The sequence below is a fragment of the Mus pahari genome, chromosome 10 (assembly GCF_900095145.1).
Source record: "Mus pahari chromosome 10, PAHARI_EIJ_v1.1, whole genome shotgun sequence".
NCBI classification, from domain to species: Eukaryota; Metazoa; Chordata; class Mammalia; order Rodentia; family Muridae; genus Mus; species Mus pahari.
In genome coordinates this window covers 3367632-3381441 of record NC_034599.1, presented here as the reverse complement: position 1 = coordinate 3381441, position 13810 = coordinate 3367632, and the positions used below count along the sequence as shown (strand labels likewise).

The following is a 13810-nucleotide window of genomic DNA, read 5'->3' as shown; positions in this document are numbered from 1 at the left end:
GACAGCCTCTAGGGTAGAGCCTACCATATAAAAGGTGGGTGGGGGGATTCAATCCTCAGCACTGTTCTCTATTCTCTGGTAGGGTAAGACAGTAGCATTCAACTTAATTTAAGACCTAATTGTCCAAATCTTCCTTTAAAACTTTTCTTATTTAACCCATTGAGTCTATTTGGTGTTGTCTATGTGTATGTGACTATGGGGTCATCTCCTGGGACATAGGGGAGACTACCAGTGACTATGCCTCAAAGAGAGTGACTGCTAGAAGCCATCAATTATACCAATAGCTCTTCAATGAGGAGTGAAGCTCCTTAGTGGCCCTCTCACACCCAGGCTGGAATTTAGAACTGGGTTTATCTTGTTTGAGTCTTGGTGAGGCAACCAGAGCTGCTCTTTTTCATATGTACAATAGCCATGGCATGTCTAGAGGAGAGGAATGACAGTGCTCCTCCCCAGCCTCTGATTCTCACACTTTCTTTCCTCTCTCTCTTCCTTGATGTTTCCTGCATCTTAGAGGGCTTGGCATAGATGTCCCTCTATGGCTGAACACTGATAGTCTCTTACTCTTCAGCACTATAGACTTAAGCACCACCTATTGCAATAGGAAGCTTCTCTGATCAAGACTGACACTGAGACATACATGTATTTAGAAGGGAATTGGACAACTCTACCATTTGGTAGGAAAATAGCATCAGTAGGCTCTCCTCTTGGCCTCACAACATCCATAGTCATGGGTCTGACTATAATAACAGTACCTGGCATGAATTTGACCTGTGAAGTAGTCCTCAAATCATCTTGCACTATTGCTCCAGTGAACACATTTTACCTGACAGGTCAGAAGTGTGATATCAAGGGTTCAGTGCTGAATAAAACCACTGGTATTTTTTTGACCCTATACATAGCACCTTCCTGCTATATGAAAGCCAGTCAGCAGGACAGAGTCAGTTCAAGACTAATGTCTCACTATCCTGTAACCAAAGTATGAGGTATGCAGTGATTTCCACAAAAGTGTCTTCCCATCTAGTTAGGTGGAAGACTAAGAGGCTATGAAGCCAGTAACTAAATATGATTTGGGGATGGTTGCTTTTCTGACTTGGTTCTTAGTGGTGCTTTGGGTAAATTATTTTACCTTGCAGAAATTGTTCCTGCATTGAGTCAGTTAAATGTAAGTATATTAGATGAAATTGTATATGATATCTATATTCTCTTTAGGTGCTCTGTAAATATTGTTTATATTGTCCTTTCTCCATAACCCTCTCTCTAAATTTGAAAGAGGACAGAAACTGCACTTACTTAATAGAAGAATAAGAACTTGTTTCCATGACCTTTCTTAGGTTTATGGTGGGGAGTAGGATAGGGGGCTATAATGGCCATGTCAGGTCAAATGCAGGGGTAATTTTAATGATGTCTGCCAGCACTGTGTATGAGGTGCACAAAGACAAACCAAGCCTACAGTGAGAAAGACTCACTCTGATTAAAGACTGAAAGGTTCATTAAAACTTCGTTTTCTTTCTGTCACATAGCAATGCATAAAAGAGTGTCAACCCACTAATTAGATTATTGAGTATTATGTTGCTCTGTTCAGTATTCACTGTCATTCTATAAGTTAGTAGCTCTCACACTTCATAATGCTGCCACCCTTTAATACAATTCCTCATGTTGTGGTGACCCCCAACCATGAAATTATTTTGTTGCTACTTCATAATTGTAATTTTTCTACTGTTATGAATTGTAGTGTTAATATTTGATATTCACAATATCTGATTGTTATGCGACCACAAAGGGATTGAGAACCCCTGCTTTAAAGTATATTTTTCCTTAAGTCTCTTACCAGGTATTTTACTACATCTTGATGGGTATACTAAAACATTCTGCTTAACAAATAAGAAAAACAATGCCCTCGTAACCTCTTATGCTCTTGCTGCTCTCTTGCCTCTTGCCCCCTTACTCCCAATTCCTTCCCCCCCCCCCCNTCTCCATGTAGTCATGGACAGCCCCCATTTCTCTACTCTCTCCTTCTCTCTGCCTTTCTCTGCCTCTGCTACCCTCTTAGCTCCCTTCCCCATGCCCTAAATAAACTCTATTCTATACCAAAACAAAAACAAGAACAAAAAAAGAAAGGAAGAGAGGAGGGAGGGAAGGAGAGAGGGAGGAACAGAAGGAAGGAAGGAAGGAAGGAAGGAAGCAATGGTCCTCTTCTCCATTTACATGATTGTTTCATGTAGGGTTTTCCTGAATGTATATAGAATTTCTTCTTTTATATCTCCAATCAATGTTGTGTCAATTTAGGCTGGCGTGTCTAAACTAAATGAAGCCAAAGCTCTTGTAGATGAGCTGAACAGAAAGGCTGGCGAGCAGAGTATCCTGCTTCGAATAAAGCAGGATGAAGCGGACTCTGCCCTTCAGGAGATCACAGTGTCCATGCAGGTGATGTTTGGGAGGGCCAGGGGCCAGTAGATAAATAAATGAAGTAGAGGACTTCACAGTGTGAAAAATAATATTTTTAACTTAGATTAAAAGAGCTGGTTCATCCATACTATCTCACATTGACCTTTAGAGGACATGCATGTTATTTTCCATATTCATACTGATGATGTCAAGCCCTGAGATATCTCATGTGCACTTGCATTAGCCATTCCTGTAGGCTTATATTTTTCAAAACCCACTTTAATAAAGGCTCATGCTTCAACCAAAGGTGGGGAGGGAAGATGGCTAATAGGACAAAGAGGATGTGGACCTGTTTAGAAATAGTTCTTTCAGGCAATTCTAATCTTTGTTATCAGTAGTCCCAGTTCACTAGCAAACACCAAACATGAATCATCAGCAGTGCTTGGTCCAGAAGAAACCATGAGATCTGCCTATTGGTACAAGTTCGTGGAAACAGCAAGAAGTCCCTGGAATATCATGAGTTCTTTGGTATGTTTCTCTCTATGAAGTCATGACCAGAGCAGATCAGTGAAGAAAACAAGGGGAAACCAATGCAAGAGTATCATCAGTGAAGACCAGCGCTAGAGAAGCCCAGCCAAGCCCAGCAAGGCAAACCAATGCCAGAGCACTGTCCACTGTCTGCTGCGTTATACTTACACCTTTTATAAACATCACATGTCCTCTCAAGCATCCACTCCAGCAAAACATCTCTCATAAGACAGCTTCCAGAAAAACATCACATGACACAACTGAGTCTCCAGTAAAACCAGAAATTCCCACTTCAGTTGGATAGCAAGTAACATTTAAGTTCTGTTTCTTTGCCTGGGTATCATGTCTGCATGTGCCCTGTGCTTTGTCCATTGCATCCTTTTACCACCAGCACTGGAGGGCTGTGAAGCTGCTTACCCCTTTGTGTTCTGCAGCTGAGTATCTCCTGTGAGCTTCAGTGTCCAGTTATGCATAAAATATATCTTTTCAGCCCAGTTTTTCATTTGCAGAATAAGGCTGGCTTAAAAATGATCTTATGATTTTTCCTGTTATGTGTTTCTGTTCAGTTGATCGTAGTAAAGTAGAGCTGACTTTTGAACAGAACTTATAAATCATACTAGATCTCTGTGCCATAATTCTGTTTTATCTATTTCTCAAATACAATTTTTGTCTGTCATGGTTGTTTAGTTCATTTTTTTTGTCAACTTGACACAAGCAAGAGTTATGTGGGGAAGAAGACCCTCAATTGAGAAAATTGCCTTTATCATACTATTGACCCAAAATTTATATTAAAAAAATCAGGAAACACTGTTTTAGCAAAGTTTAATGTTTTTGTTGTCATCCTTTTAAACACTGATTGCAGTATATGTGATTGTAATGTCATAATCCTATTCCCATAGGATGCTAGTGAGCAAAAGACAGAACTTGAAAGACTGAAACAGCGAATAGCAGAAGAAGTTGTTAAAATTGAAGAGAGAAAAAGTAAAATTGATGATGAATTAAAAGAAGTACAAGTAAGTTAAAACTATGTGTTCTAACAAAGTATGAATGTGATCCTTTCACACTTTCACCTACCATTGTATTTGAGTTTAAGTGCTGTTGTTGCCAATGTGGTGTGTACAAAGTGCCAGTCATGGAAATAGAAGCAAGCAAGAAAGCTTGCCAGGTAGGAGTTAGGGCATACTGTTAAGTCTGTTTTCTGTACATTTGGTTCAATAGCCAGACTTTTTCTACAATATAAAAATCCCTGGGGAAAAAAGTATCTCAGTCATGAGGACACACACATTAACATTTCCTAATGTTTTTGTTTCTTAGCCTCTAGTCAATGAAGCTAAGCTAGCAGTTGGAAACATTAGGCCAGAATCTCTTTCAGAAATCCGCTCACTCCGCATGCCACCAGATGTAATCCGAGACATTCTTGAAGGAGTTTTGAGGTTAATGGGTATCTTTGATACATCATGGGTAAGCATGAAAAGGTAAGTTTTTTAGCTTATACAGAATGGGTTTTGTTTTTGTTTTTGTTTTCACCAATGACCTTTGCCTGCCTGCATGCATATAGTTTTGGACCACAGTTTCAGAGGTATTTACCATGGCAGGGATGGGTGAATCAGCTCACATCACCAGGACCAGGAAACAAACATCCTCTGTAGATGATGTCTCCTTTTAATCCACCTGGAGCTCCAGCCTATAATGTTGTGCTGTACATCAACCCCCTCTAGAAGTGGCAGGGGTATGCTTTACTAATTCCCCAATTACTTCTCCATCCTCTCAAGATGATTAACAAGATTAACTGTCTCAATTCTTAACACTTCTTGTTGTTAGCTTGGTACCCAAGCACATCTTTTTAAACCATAGCATCCCCTCAAGGCATTGCATTACAAAATGCATTCTGTCCATCTCATAAGATCCCAGTTTTAGTGGTTCTAGCATTGCTCAGAGGTCCAAAGTTTCTTTGTCAACCTAGACTCTAGGCCATCTTTTGGCTATTAGCCCTATAGAATTAAGAAAAAATCTGTAGGCTTTGAACAAGTAATGGTACAGTATAAACATTCCACAGGAAAGGAATTGGGACCATGGCGAGTTTGCGAGCAAGTATGGTAAATATTTAATCTGCCAGCTCCATGCCCAGTGACTGGGACATATAATTTTATGGTGTAAGCTTCAAAGGATTTGGGCAGTGCTGTGTGCGTTCAGCCTGCATGGTCTTGCTCTGGGGATGACTTCTTGTCTGCATGTTTCTATCTTTCTGCTGCCCCTGTTTCCCCAGTTCTCCCCTTTATCTTCACCTGTACTTGTTACTCTTTCAGGACCTGTATACACTCTGAAACTTCCAGTGTTCCCCTTTTGAGTTCCCCATTTCCCCATAATTATTGCATCTTGGATGCCTTCAAACTCTGCAGTCACATGAATAATGCCAGGTTTCCACTAGTTTAAGCATTAGCAGGAGGTAGGGGCTTAGATGATATCTGCTGCTGCCTCAGTGACTGATCTCCAGGAAACAGTTGCCACGGGGAGCGGTGTGCGAGACAGAAAGGTACCCCATAGCAGAACCTTGCAGATGAGTTCAAGCATTGATTCCAATGCTTGAACCAAACTTTATGTGCGTTGTTCCAGGGCATGGCACTGTTTGGTTTGTTACTTTCTAATGCCCTAATCCCTTCAGCTTTATTTTAATGGATTATCTATCTGTCTGTCTGTCTGTCTGTCTGTCTATCTATCTATCTATCTATCTATCTATCTATCTATCTATCTATCTATCTATCTATCTATCCATCTATCTATCTATCTATCGGCTCGAACCTTATTCTATTTTGGAGAAAGTGTAGGATTTTTAAATCTTTCTGCTTTGCTTTTGCTGACAATTTTTTCCTTAAACCCAAAACAAAGCAGTCAGTGATAATCTGAATTCTGGGACATCCTGAAATTGTGTCCACTTTTTGACTAAACTGACCACTAAATTTACTCTCACACAGAGCCACAGGATATAGAGGAAGGTATACAAAAGTTGTGGGTCATTCTTACTGTTTGAAGTCTCATTAACCATCTTTTTTATTGGCATTCCTTTCTGTCTTCTAAGCTCCTGCCAGAATTCTGAGTCTTTGCTAGTCCATATCAACAGACTTACCTTTCTCCTGCAAAGCTTTCCAGAGGCTCTGCACCATGTTAGTTGGAATATTCCTAACACACTTCCATTCTCACTGTCAATATCTGTGTTCATCTTTCCATTTTTACAAATACAATGACTGTGTGAACTGAAGGTTCTCATCCCATGTCTTTAAGAAATTCAGTCCGAACATGTTAAGTAACTTGTCTGAAATCACTTCTAGCAGTGACTAGCCCAGGTTTCTCTGGCTTCATATTTCATGTTCTTAGAGGTAAGGATCACTGTAAGAATTGCTTGGCCTTATCTAAAATCCAAATTGACTTATTTTTCTAACAGTGTCATTTGGTCAAGTCATTTTCCAAGTCTTGCTCTGTTCATCATGTATTGTGCCTTCTTCTTAGCTTCCTTGCAAAAAGGGGTGTGAGAGAAGACATTGCAACTTTTGATGCACGGAACATTCCTAAGGAGATACGAGAGAGTGTGGAGGAGCTTCTCTTCAAAAACAAAGCCTCTTTCGATCCAAAGGTAGTTTCAGTTTTAAGCTATGTTTTTTCACTGTGGGATGCTTTGTTGTTACCAAGCATTTGTCTCGATCATCTAGAAGCTTAAATGAAAAAGACGACGCTTCAGCTTTACTGCCTACATGGGTTTGAATCTAGAGTGCACTGTCTAGAGTATCCTTTTCTTTTCTCTCACTTTGCCCCACACCATTCCCAGCATTGCTTTTTCCTCGCCTGGGTACTTCAGTAGCAGTGGGCATCTATTTCCCCATGCTTGTGTCAAATCTCAAGAAAGTTTAACTTCAGCGATTCTGATACTTTTTAATTTCTTTATTTAAATGTTAAACCTTCTTTGACATCGTAACAATGCTTTTAAACTTGCTCTCATTTAATATAAGCTTATCACATGTAGAAAGAAAATGCTATGTGCACTCTTTATAAATAAGACAGAACAGTCATGTTGACTCATGTGAATTCTGAAAGATCAGATGTGCTTAAAGGAGACTGACTTGAAACTGCAAGTAGAGTTCATAAATACTTATATTTCTTTCAATAAAGAACATTTTACTGTAGTTTAAACTATCAGTTAAAAGGCTAAGTAAAATAAATGTGTAGATAAAATGTTAACATTAACTTTATGTGTGTCTGATGTTACGTCAGGTATTGGGTACCTTGTAATGATTTTTTTCAGAATGCTAAGCGTGCCAGCACTGCCGCTGCTCCTTTGGCTGCTTGGGTTAAGGCCAATGTACAGTACTCCCATGTCTTGGAAAGGATCCAGCCTCTGGAAACAGAACAGTCAGGATTAGAATTGTAAGTCAAATGCAAAGTATGGGGTGGTCTGACCTGCTTTACAGTCAGTTTAATATGTGTATTATATTATTTACATTGTATGGTTTTGGCTTATTTGTCAAAATTAAATGTCCATAGGTATGTGGGTTTATTTCTGGGTCTTTGAATGGATGCCATTGATCCACCTATCTGTTTCTATACCAATACCGTGCAGTTTTTGTTACTATTGTTCTGTAGTATAGCTTGAAATCAGGGATAGTGATCCCCCCCAGAAGTTTTTTTATTGACCAGGATTGTTTTATCTATCTTCAGTTTTTTGTTTTTCATATGAAGTTGAGAATTGATCTTTCAGGATCAGTAAAGAATTGTGGTGGAATTTGATGGGGATTGCATTGAATCTGTAGATTGCTTTTTTAAGGTGGCCATTTTCACTATGTTAATCCTGCCTATCGATGAGCATTTGAGATCTTTCCATCTTCTGATATCTTCCTCACATCTCTTTTTTAGAGACTTAGGTCTTTCACTTCTTTGGTTAGAGTTACACCAAGATATTTTATATTATTTGTGTTTTTTGTGAAGGTTTCACTAACTTCTTCCTCAGACTGTTTATCACCGGTGTAGACGAGGCTACTGATTTCTTTGAGTTGATTTTGTATCCAAGCACTTTGTTGAAGGTGTTTATCAGCTATAAGAGTTCTCTGGTAGAAGTTTTGCGGTCACTTATGTATACTATCTTATTACCTGTGTATAGCAATACTTTGGCTTCTTCCTTTCCAATTTGTGTCCCCTTGATCTCCTTTTGCTGTCTTGTTGCTCTAGCTAGCACTTCAGGAACTATATTGAATAGCTAGGGAGGGAGTTGGCAGTCTTATCTTGTCCCTGAATGTAGTGGAATTACTGCATTTAATTTGGTGTTGCCTATTGGCTTGACGTGTCTTGCCTTGATTGTGTTTAGGTACGTGCCTTGTATCCCTGCTCTCTCCAAGACTGTTAATATGAAAAGGGTTTTGTCAAACACTTTTTGGATATCTAGTGAGATGATCATGTGGTTTTCTTTTGTTTATATGATGGACTACATTGATGGAGTTTTTTTTCCATATATTGATCCATCCCTGCATTGCTGGGATGAAACCTACTTGATCATATTGAATGATGTCTTTGATGTGTTCTTTGATTCAGTTTGCGAGTATTTTATTGAATATTTTTGCATCAATCTTCATAAGGGAAATTGGTTTGAAATTCTCTTCATTTTTTGATCCTTTGTGTGGTTGTATTATCAGGATGACTGTGTTCTTTCTGTTTCTATTTTGTGGAATAGTTTAAGAAGTATTGGCATTAGCTCTTCTTTGAAACTGTGGTAAAATTCTGCACTAAAACCATCTGGCTCAGAGCTTTTTGGTTGAGAGACTAATGGCTGCTTCTGTTTCCTAAGGGTTATAGGGCTATTCAGTTAGTTTACCTGATCTTGATTTAACTTTGTTAATTGGTATCTGTTTAAAAGAAATCATCCATTTTGTTTAGGTTTTCCAATTTTGTTGAGTACAGTCTTTTGAAGTAATACCTCATGATTCTTTGGATTTCCTCAGTATTTGTTGTTATGTCTCCCTTTCATTTCTGATTTTGTTAATTTGGGTACTGTCTCTCTGCCTTTTAGTTAGTTTGGCTAAGGGTTTGTCTATCTTGTTGATTTTTCTCAAAGACCCAGCTTTTGGTTTCTTTGGTTCTTTGTATTATTCCCTTTGTTTCTAACTGATTGATTTCAACCCTGGGTTTGATTATTTCCTGCTATCAACTTAGTGGAAAGGTAATGTTTAAATTTGGTTTTGTCATGGACTATCTGGGTTTTTCCATCCATGGTGATTAAAATTTTTCTGGGTATAGTAATCTTGACTGACATCTGTGGCCTATTAGGATCTACAAGACCCCCTGCTGAGGCCCTTCTAGCTTTTAGAGTCTCTGTTGACAAATCCGGTGTAATTCTGATAGGTCGGCCTTTCTTGGCTTTTTCCCCTTGTTGCTTTTTAAAGTTCTATGTTCTGTATACTGTTTTGATTTTTATGTGGCAGGAGAATTTTCTTTTCTGGTCCAATCTGTTTGGTGTTCTGGAATCTTCTTCATCTTTGTGTGTGTGTGTGTGTGTGTGTGTGTGTGTGTGTGTGTGTATAATGTATTTTCTTCTTTTTTTTCTATTAGATATTTTATTTATTTACATTTCAAATGTTATCCCCTTTCTGGGTTTTCCCATGGTAAACCCCCTATCCCATCCTCCCTCCCCCTGCTTCTATGAGGGTGCTCCCCCCACCCCCACCCACTCCCACCTCACTGCCCTGGCATTCCCCTATACTGGGGCATCTAGCTTTCAGAGGTCCAAGGGCCTCTCCTCCCATTGATGCCAGAAAAGGCCATCCTCTGCTACATATGCGGCTGGAGCCATAGGTTCCTCCATGTGTACTCTTTGATTTGTGGTTTTGTCCCGGGAAGCTCTGGGGGGGTCTGATTGGTTGATGTTGTTCTTCCTATGGGGTTGCAAACCCCTTCAGCTCCTTCAGTATTTTCCCTAACTTTTCCATTGGCATCCCCATGTGCTCAGTCCTATGGGTGTCTGTGAGCAACCTCATCTGTATTTGTCAAGCTCTTGGCAGAACCTCTAAGAAGACAGCTCTAACAGGCTCCTGTCAGCAAGCACTTACTGGCATCAGCAATAGTATCTGGGTTTGGTGTCTGTATATGGGATGGATCCTCAGGTGTGGCAGTCTCTGGATGGCCTTTCCTTTAGTCTCTGCTCCACACTTTGTCCTCGTATTTCCTTTAGACAGGAGCAATTTAGGGTTAAAACTTTGGAGATGAGTAGGTGGCCCCATCCCTCAACCAGGAGCCTTGCCTAACCTCTGGATATGGTCTCTACAGGTTCTCTCTCCCCTTTGTTGGGCATTTAAGCTATTGTCCTTGCTGTTGGGTCTTGGGAGCCTTTTGCTTTCCTAGCATCTGGGACTTTCTGGTGGCTACACCCAGTTCCTCATCCCCGTTGCTACACGCCTCTCAATTTCCTGTCTATCATCTCCATCTCCTCTCTTATCTGCTCCTGCCCCATTTTCCCCTCCCCCTCCTCTCCTCTCTTTCTCCTAAGTCTATCCCACCCTCTAAATCCTGTGAGTATTTTGTTCTCCTTTCTAAGAAGGACTGAAGCATCCACACTTTGGTCTTCCTTCTTCTTGAGCTTCTTATGGTCTGTGAGTTGTATTGTGGGTATTCTGAGCCTTTTACCTAATATTCACTTATCAGTGAGTACATACCATGTATGTTCTTTTGTGACTGAGTTACCTCACTCAGGAGGTTCCCCAGTCCATCCATTGCCTGCAAATTTCATGAAATCATTGTTTTTAATAGCTGTGTAGTACTTCATTGTGTATATGTACCACAGTTTCTGTTGAGAGACATCTGGGTTATTTCTAGCTTCTGGTTATTATAAATAAGACTGCTATGAACATAGTAGAACATGTGTCCTTGTTATATTTTAGAGCATGTTTTGGGTATATGGCCAGGAGTGGTATAGCTGGGTTCTCAGATAGTATTATGTCTAAATTTTCTGAGGTACCACCAGACTGCTTTTCAGAGTGGTTGTACCAGCTGTCAATCCCACCAGCAATGGAGAAGTTTTCCTCTTTCTTTACATCCTCACCAGCATCCACATCCTTACTTGAACTTTGATCTTAGCCATTCTCATTGGTGTGAGGTGGAATCTCAGGGTTGTTTTGATTTTCATTTCCCTGATGATTAAGGACCTCAAGCTGTATTTCAGAGCAATAGTAGTAAAAACTGCATTGATTGTCTCTGTATTGATACAGAGACAGGCAGGTAGATCAGTGGAATAGAATTGAAGACCCAGAAATGAACCCACGCACCTATGGTCACTTGATCTTTGACAAAGAAGCTAAAACCATCCAGTGAAAAAATAGCATTTTCAACAAATGGTGCTGGCTCAACTGGCAGCCAGCATGTAGAAGAATGCAGATCGATCCATTCTTATCTACTTGTAAAAAGCTCAAGTCTACGTGGATCAAGCACCTCTACATAAAACTAAATATACTGAATCTAATAGAAGAGAAAGTGGGGAAGAGCCTGGAACNCATGGGCACAGGGGAAATTTTCCTGAACAGAACACCAGTGGCTTATGCTCTAAGATCAAGAATCGACAAACCGGACTTCATAAAATTGCAAACCTTCTATAAGGCTAAGGACTCTGTCAATAGGACAAAATGGCAACCATCAAATTGGGAAAATATCTTTACCAATCCTACATCCAATCGTGGGATAATATCTAATATATACAAAGAGCTCAAGAAGTTAGACTCCAGAGAACCAAACAACACTATCGAAAATGGGGTACAAAGTTAAACAAAGAATTCTCAACTGAGGAATCTAGAATGGCTGAGAAGCACCTAAAGAAATGTTCTAGAAGCTTCTTGTAGCTTTATAAGCATCTCTTTCTTTAGGTTAAGGACATTTTCTTCTGTGGTTTTATTGAATATGTGTTTTAGGACTTTGAATTGGGGATATTTTCCTTCTTTTATTTGTATTCTTCTTAGGTTTAGTCTTTTCACAATGTCCCAAATTTCCTGAATATTTTGTGTAATGAACTTTTTAGATTTTGCATTTTCTTTCACTAATACTTTTAATTTCTTCTATCTTCTATTCCTGAGATTCTTTTTTTCCATCTATTGCATTCTTTTGGTGATGCTTACTTCTCTAGTTCCTGTTCTCTTCCCTACGTTTTCCACCTCAGGGTTGCCTCAATTTATGTTTTCTATATTGTTTCCATTTCCCTTTTCAGGTCTTGAAAAGTTTTGTTTATATCCTTCACCTGTTTGATTATATTTTCCTGTATTTCTTTATATATATTTGCTTTCTCTTTTAATGCCTCTAGCTGTTTGAATGTGTTTCCCTGTATTTCCTTAAGGGATTTATTCATGTTCTCTTTAAAGGAGTCTATCATTCTTATAAAATTGGATTGCAAATCCTCTTCTTGTGCTTCAGTTTCATTAGAATATCCAGGGTTTGTTGAACCGGGATAGCTGGGCTTTGGTGATGCCGTATTGCTCTGGATATTATTCATTGTGTGCTTAGGCTATCCTTTAGGCATATAGTTTCCCTGGTGTTGGCTTGATGATCCTGATGACAGCAGGTCTTCTTAGGCAGAAGAAGGTAACCATGGGTCAGAAAATGGGGGTCAGGGTACTGGACTTTGATGACTGTGCCTCAGGCAGACCCTACTCTGCAGGCTGTGTCTCAGTCAGACCCAATTGAGATGGTGGGCAAATCTGACTGGAGTGGGATTAGTAGAACAGGGTTCCAAGCTGGTTAGTCTTGGGGCCCTGAAGGTTTTCAAGAGGAAGCAGGATGATCTTTGGATTCCTCAAAGGTCCTCCTGACCAATGAGTGAGCCCAGAGCTAGATAATGGGGCTTATGGGACCATGCACAGCTCACCTCTGCAGGCCCTTCCAGGTAGACTAACTGGGTTGGTGGGCAGATATGACTAGGTTGGAATTGGTCTAGCAGGGTTTCATTGGGGCCCCAAAGATTTCCATAGGGAAGCAAGACACTCTTCAGGTCCCACAAGGCTCCTCCAAACCAAAGAACAAGCTCAGAACTATACAGTAGAGCTCAAAGGACTGCTCATAACTCAAAGGACTGTCCCAGGGGTGGCAGGTGGGTCTGACTTGTATGCTGTTCTATTATTTCTATTATCATATATTTTCAGTATTGGAGTGGCTTATAGCTAGTGGTTTGATGGGCCTGTACCATCATGCGGTCTCTGTGCTAGGAGCTTCAGCATCATCTTAGTCTGTTAAATATGCAGGTATTTTTACTCCTTCCACATGCAGAGTGACATGTGCTTGGGGTGGGGGTAAAGCCTTGCAGTCTGAACTGAACCTTTAGGTGAATTCATCTCCACACGGACATTCAAGAACTTATTTCTACTGGTGCAGAATCTTATTTTCAGAGTGGAACCACATTTCTCCTGGCTTCCAGAGTGCAGCTTTCCTCTTGGAAAAGTAGTGCTGTTTGTTGCCCTGTGCTTTGTATGTTACTTTGCAATTTTTCTCTTTGGAAGTTTTTAGGACCCTATTTCTGGGGACTTGGGTGGGGTACACTCAGAGCACAAGTTGGTTGTGTAGGTGTTTATTATTCCTTCTGTAGTTTTCTTCTGTGCCTGTCGCTGTACTGTACTGTTCCTGTGCATACTGGGCTGCAGATCTGGGCAGTCATCACTCAAGAAACTCTGAGGCGTGTTTCACTACAGTTAGCAAGTCCCAAAGTAGTTTGGTTCTAGGGAGTTGCTATTTTCTTCCATGCAGCTCTTCCTTCGTTTTTGATCATTTGAATTTATTTGTAAATGAAATTTCACAAATATGGTGAGATTTCAATTTTATCTTCTAAGCAGGACAATATGCTTTTGAATTTTTTTCTGGTGAATTTTATTTTATTTTTTAAATTGTACTT

General features: G+C 39.9%; 1 protein-coding gene across 3 annotated transcripts in view; it reads left to right on the top strand.

Moving 5' to 3' along the window:
• Dync2h1 (dynein cytoplasmic 2 heavy chain 1) overlaps window positions 1-13810 on the top strand; it is a 229073-nt gene that overhangs the window by 109169 nt on the left and 106094 nt on the right. For all 3 annotated transcript variants that reach the window (XM_021206255.2, XM_029543408.1, XM_021206253.2), the window contains exons 55-59: window positions 2287-2424; window positions 3813-3926; window positions 4228-4388; window positions 6418-6541; window positions 7208-7329. In XM_021206255.2, coding sequence (XP_021061914.1) covers window positions 2287-2424; window positions 3813-3926; window positions 4228-4388; window positions 6418-6541; window positions 7208-7329 — 659 coding nt within the window. The remainder of the gene's footprint in view (window positions 1-2286; window positions 2425-3812; window positions 3927-4227; window positions 4389-6417; window positions 6542-7207; window positions 7330-13810) is intronic.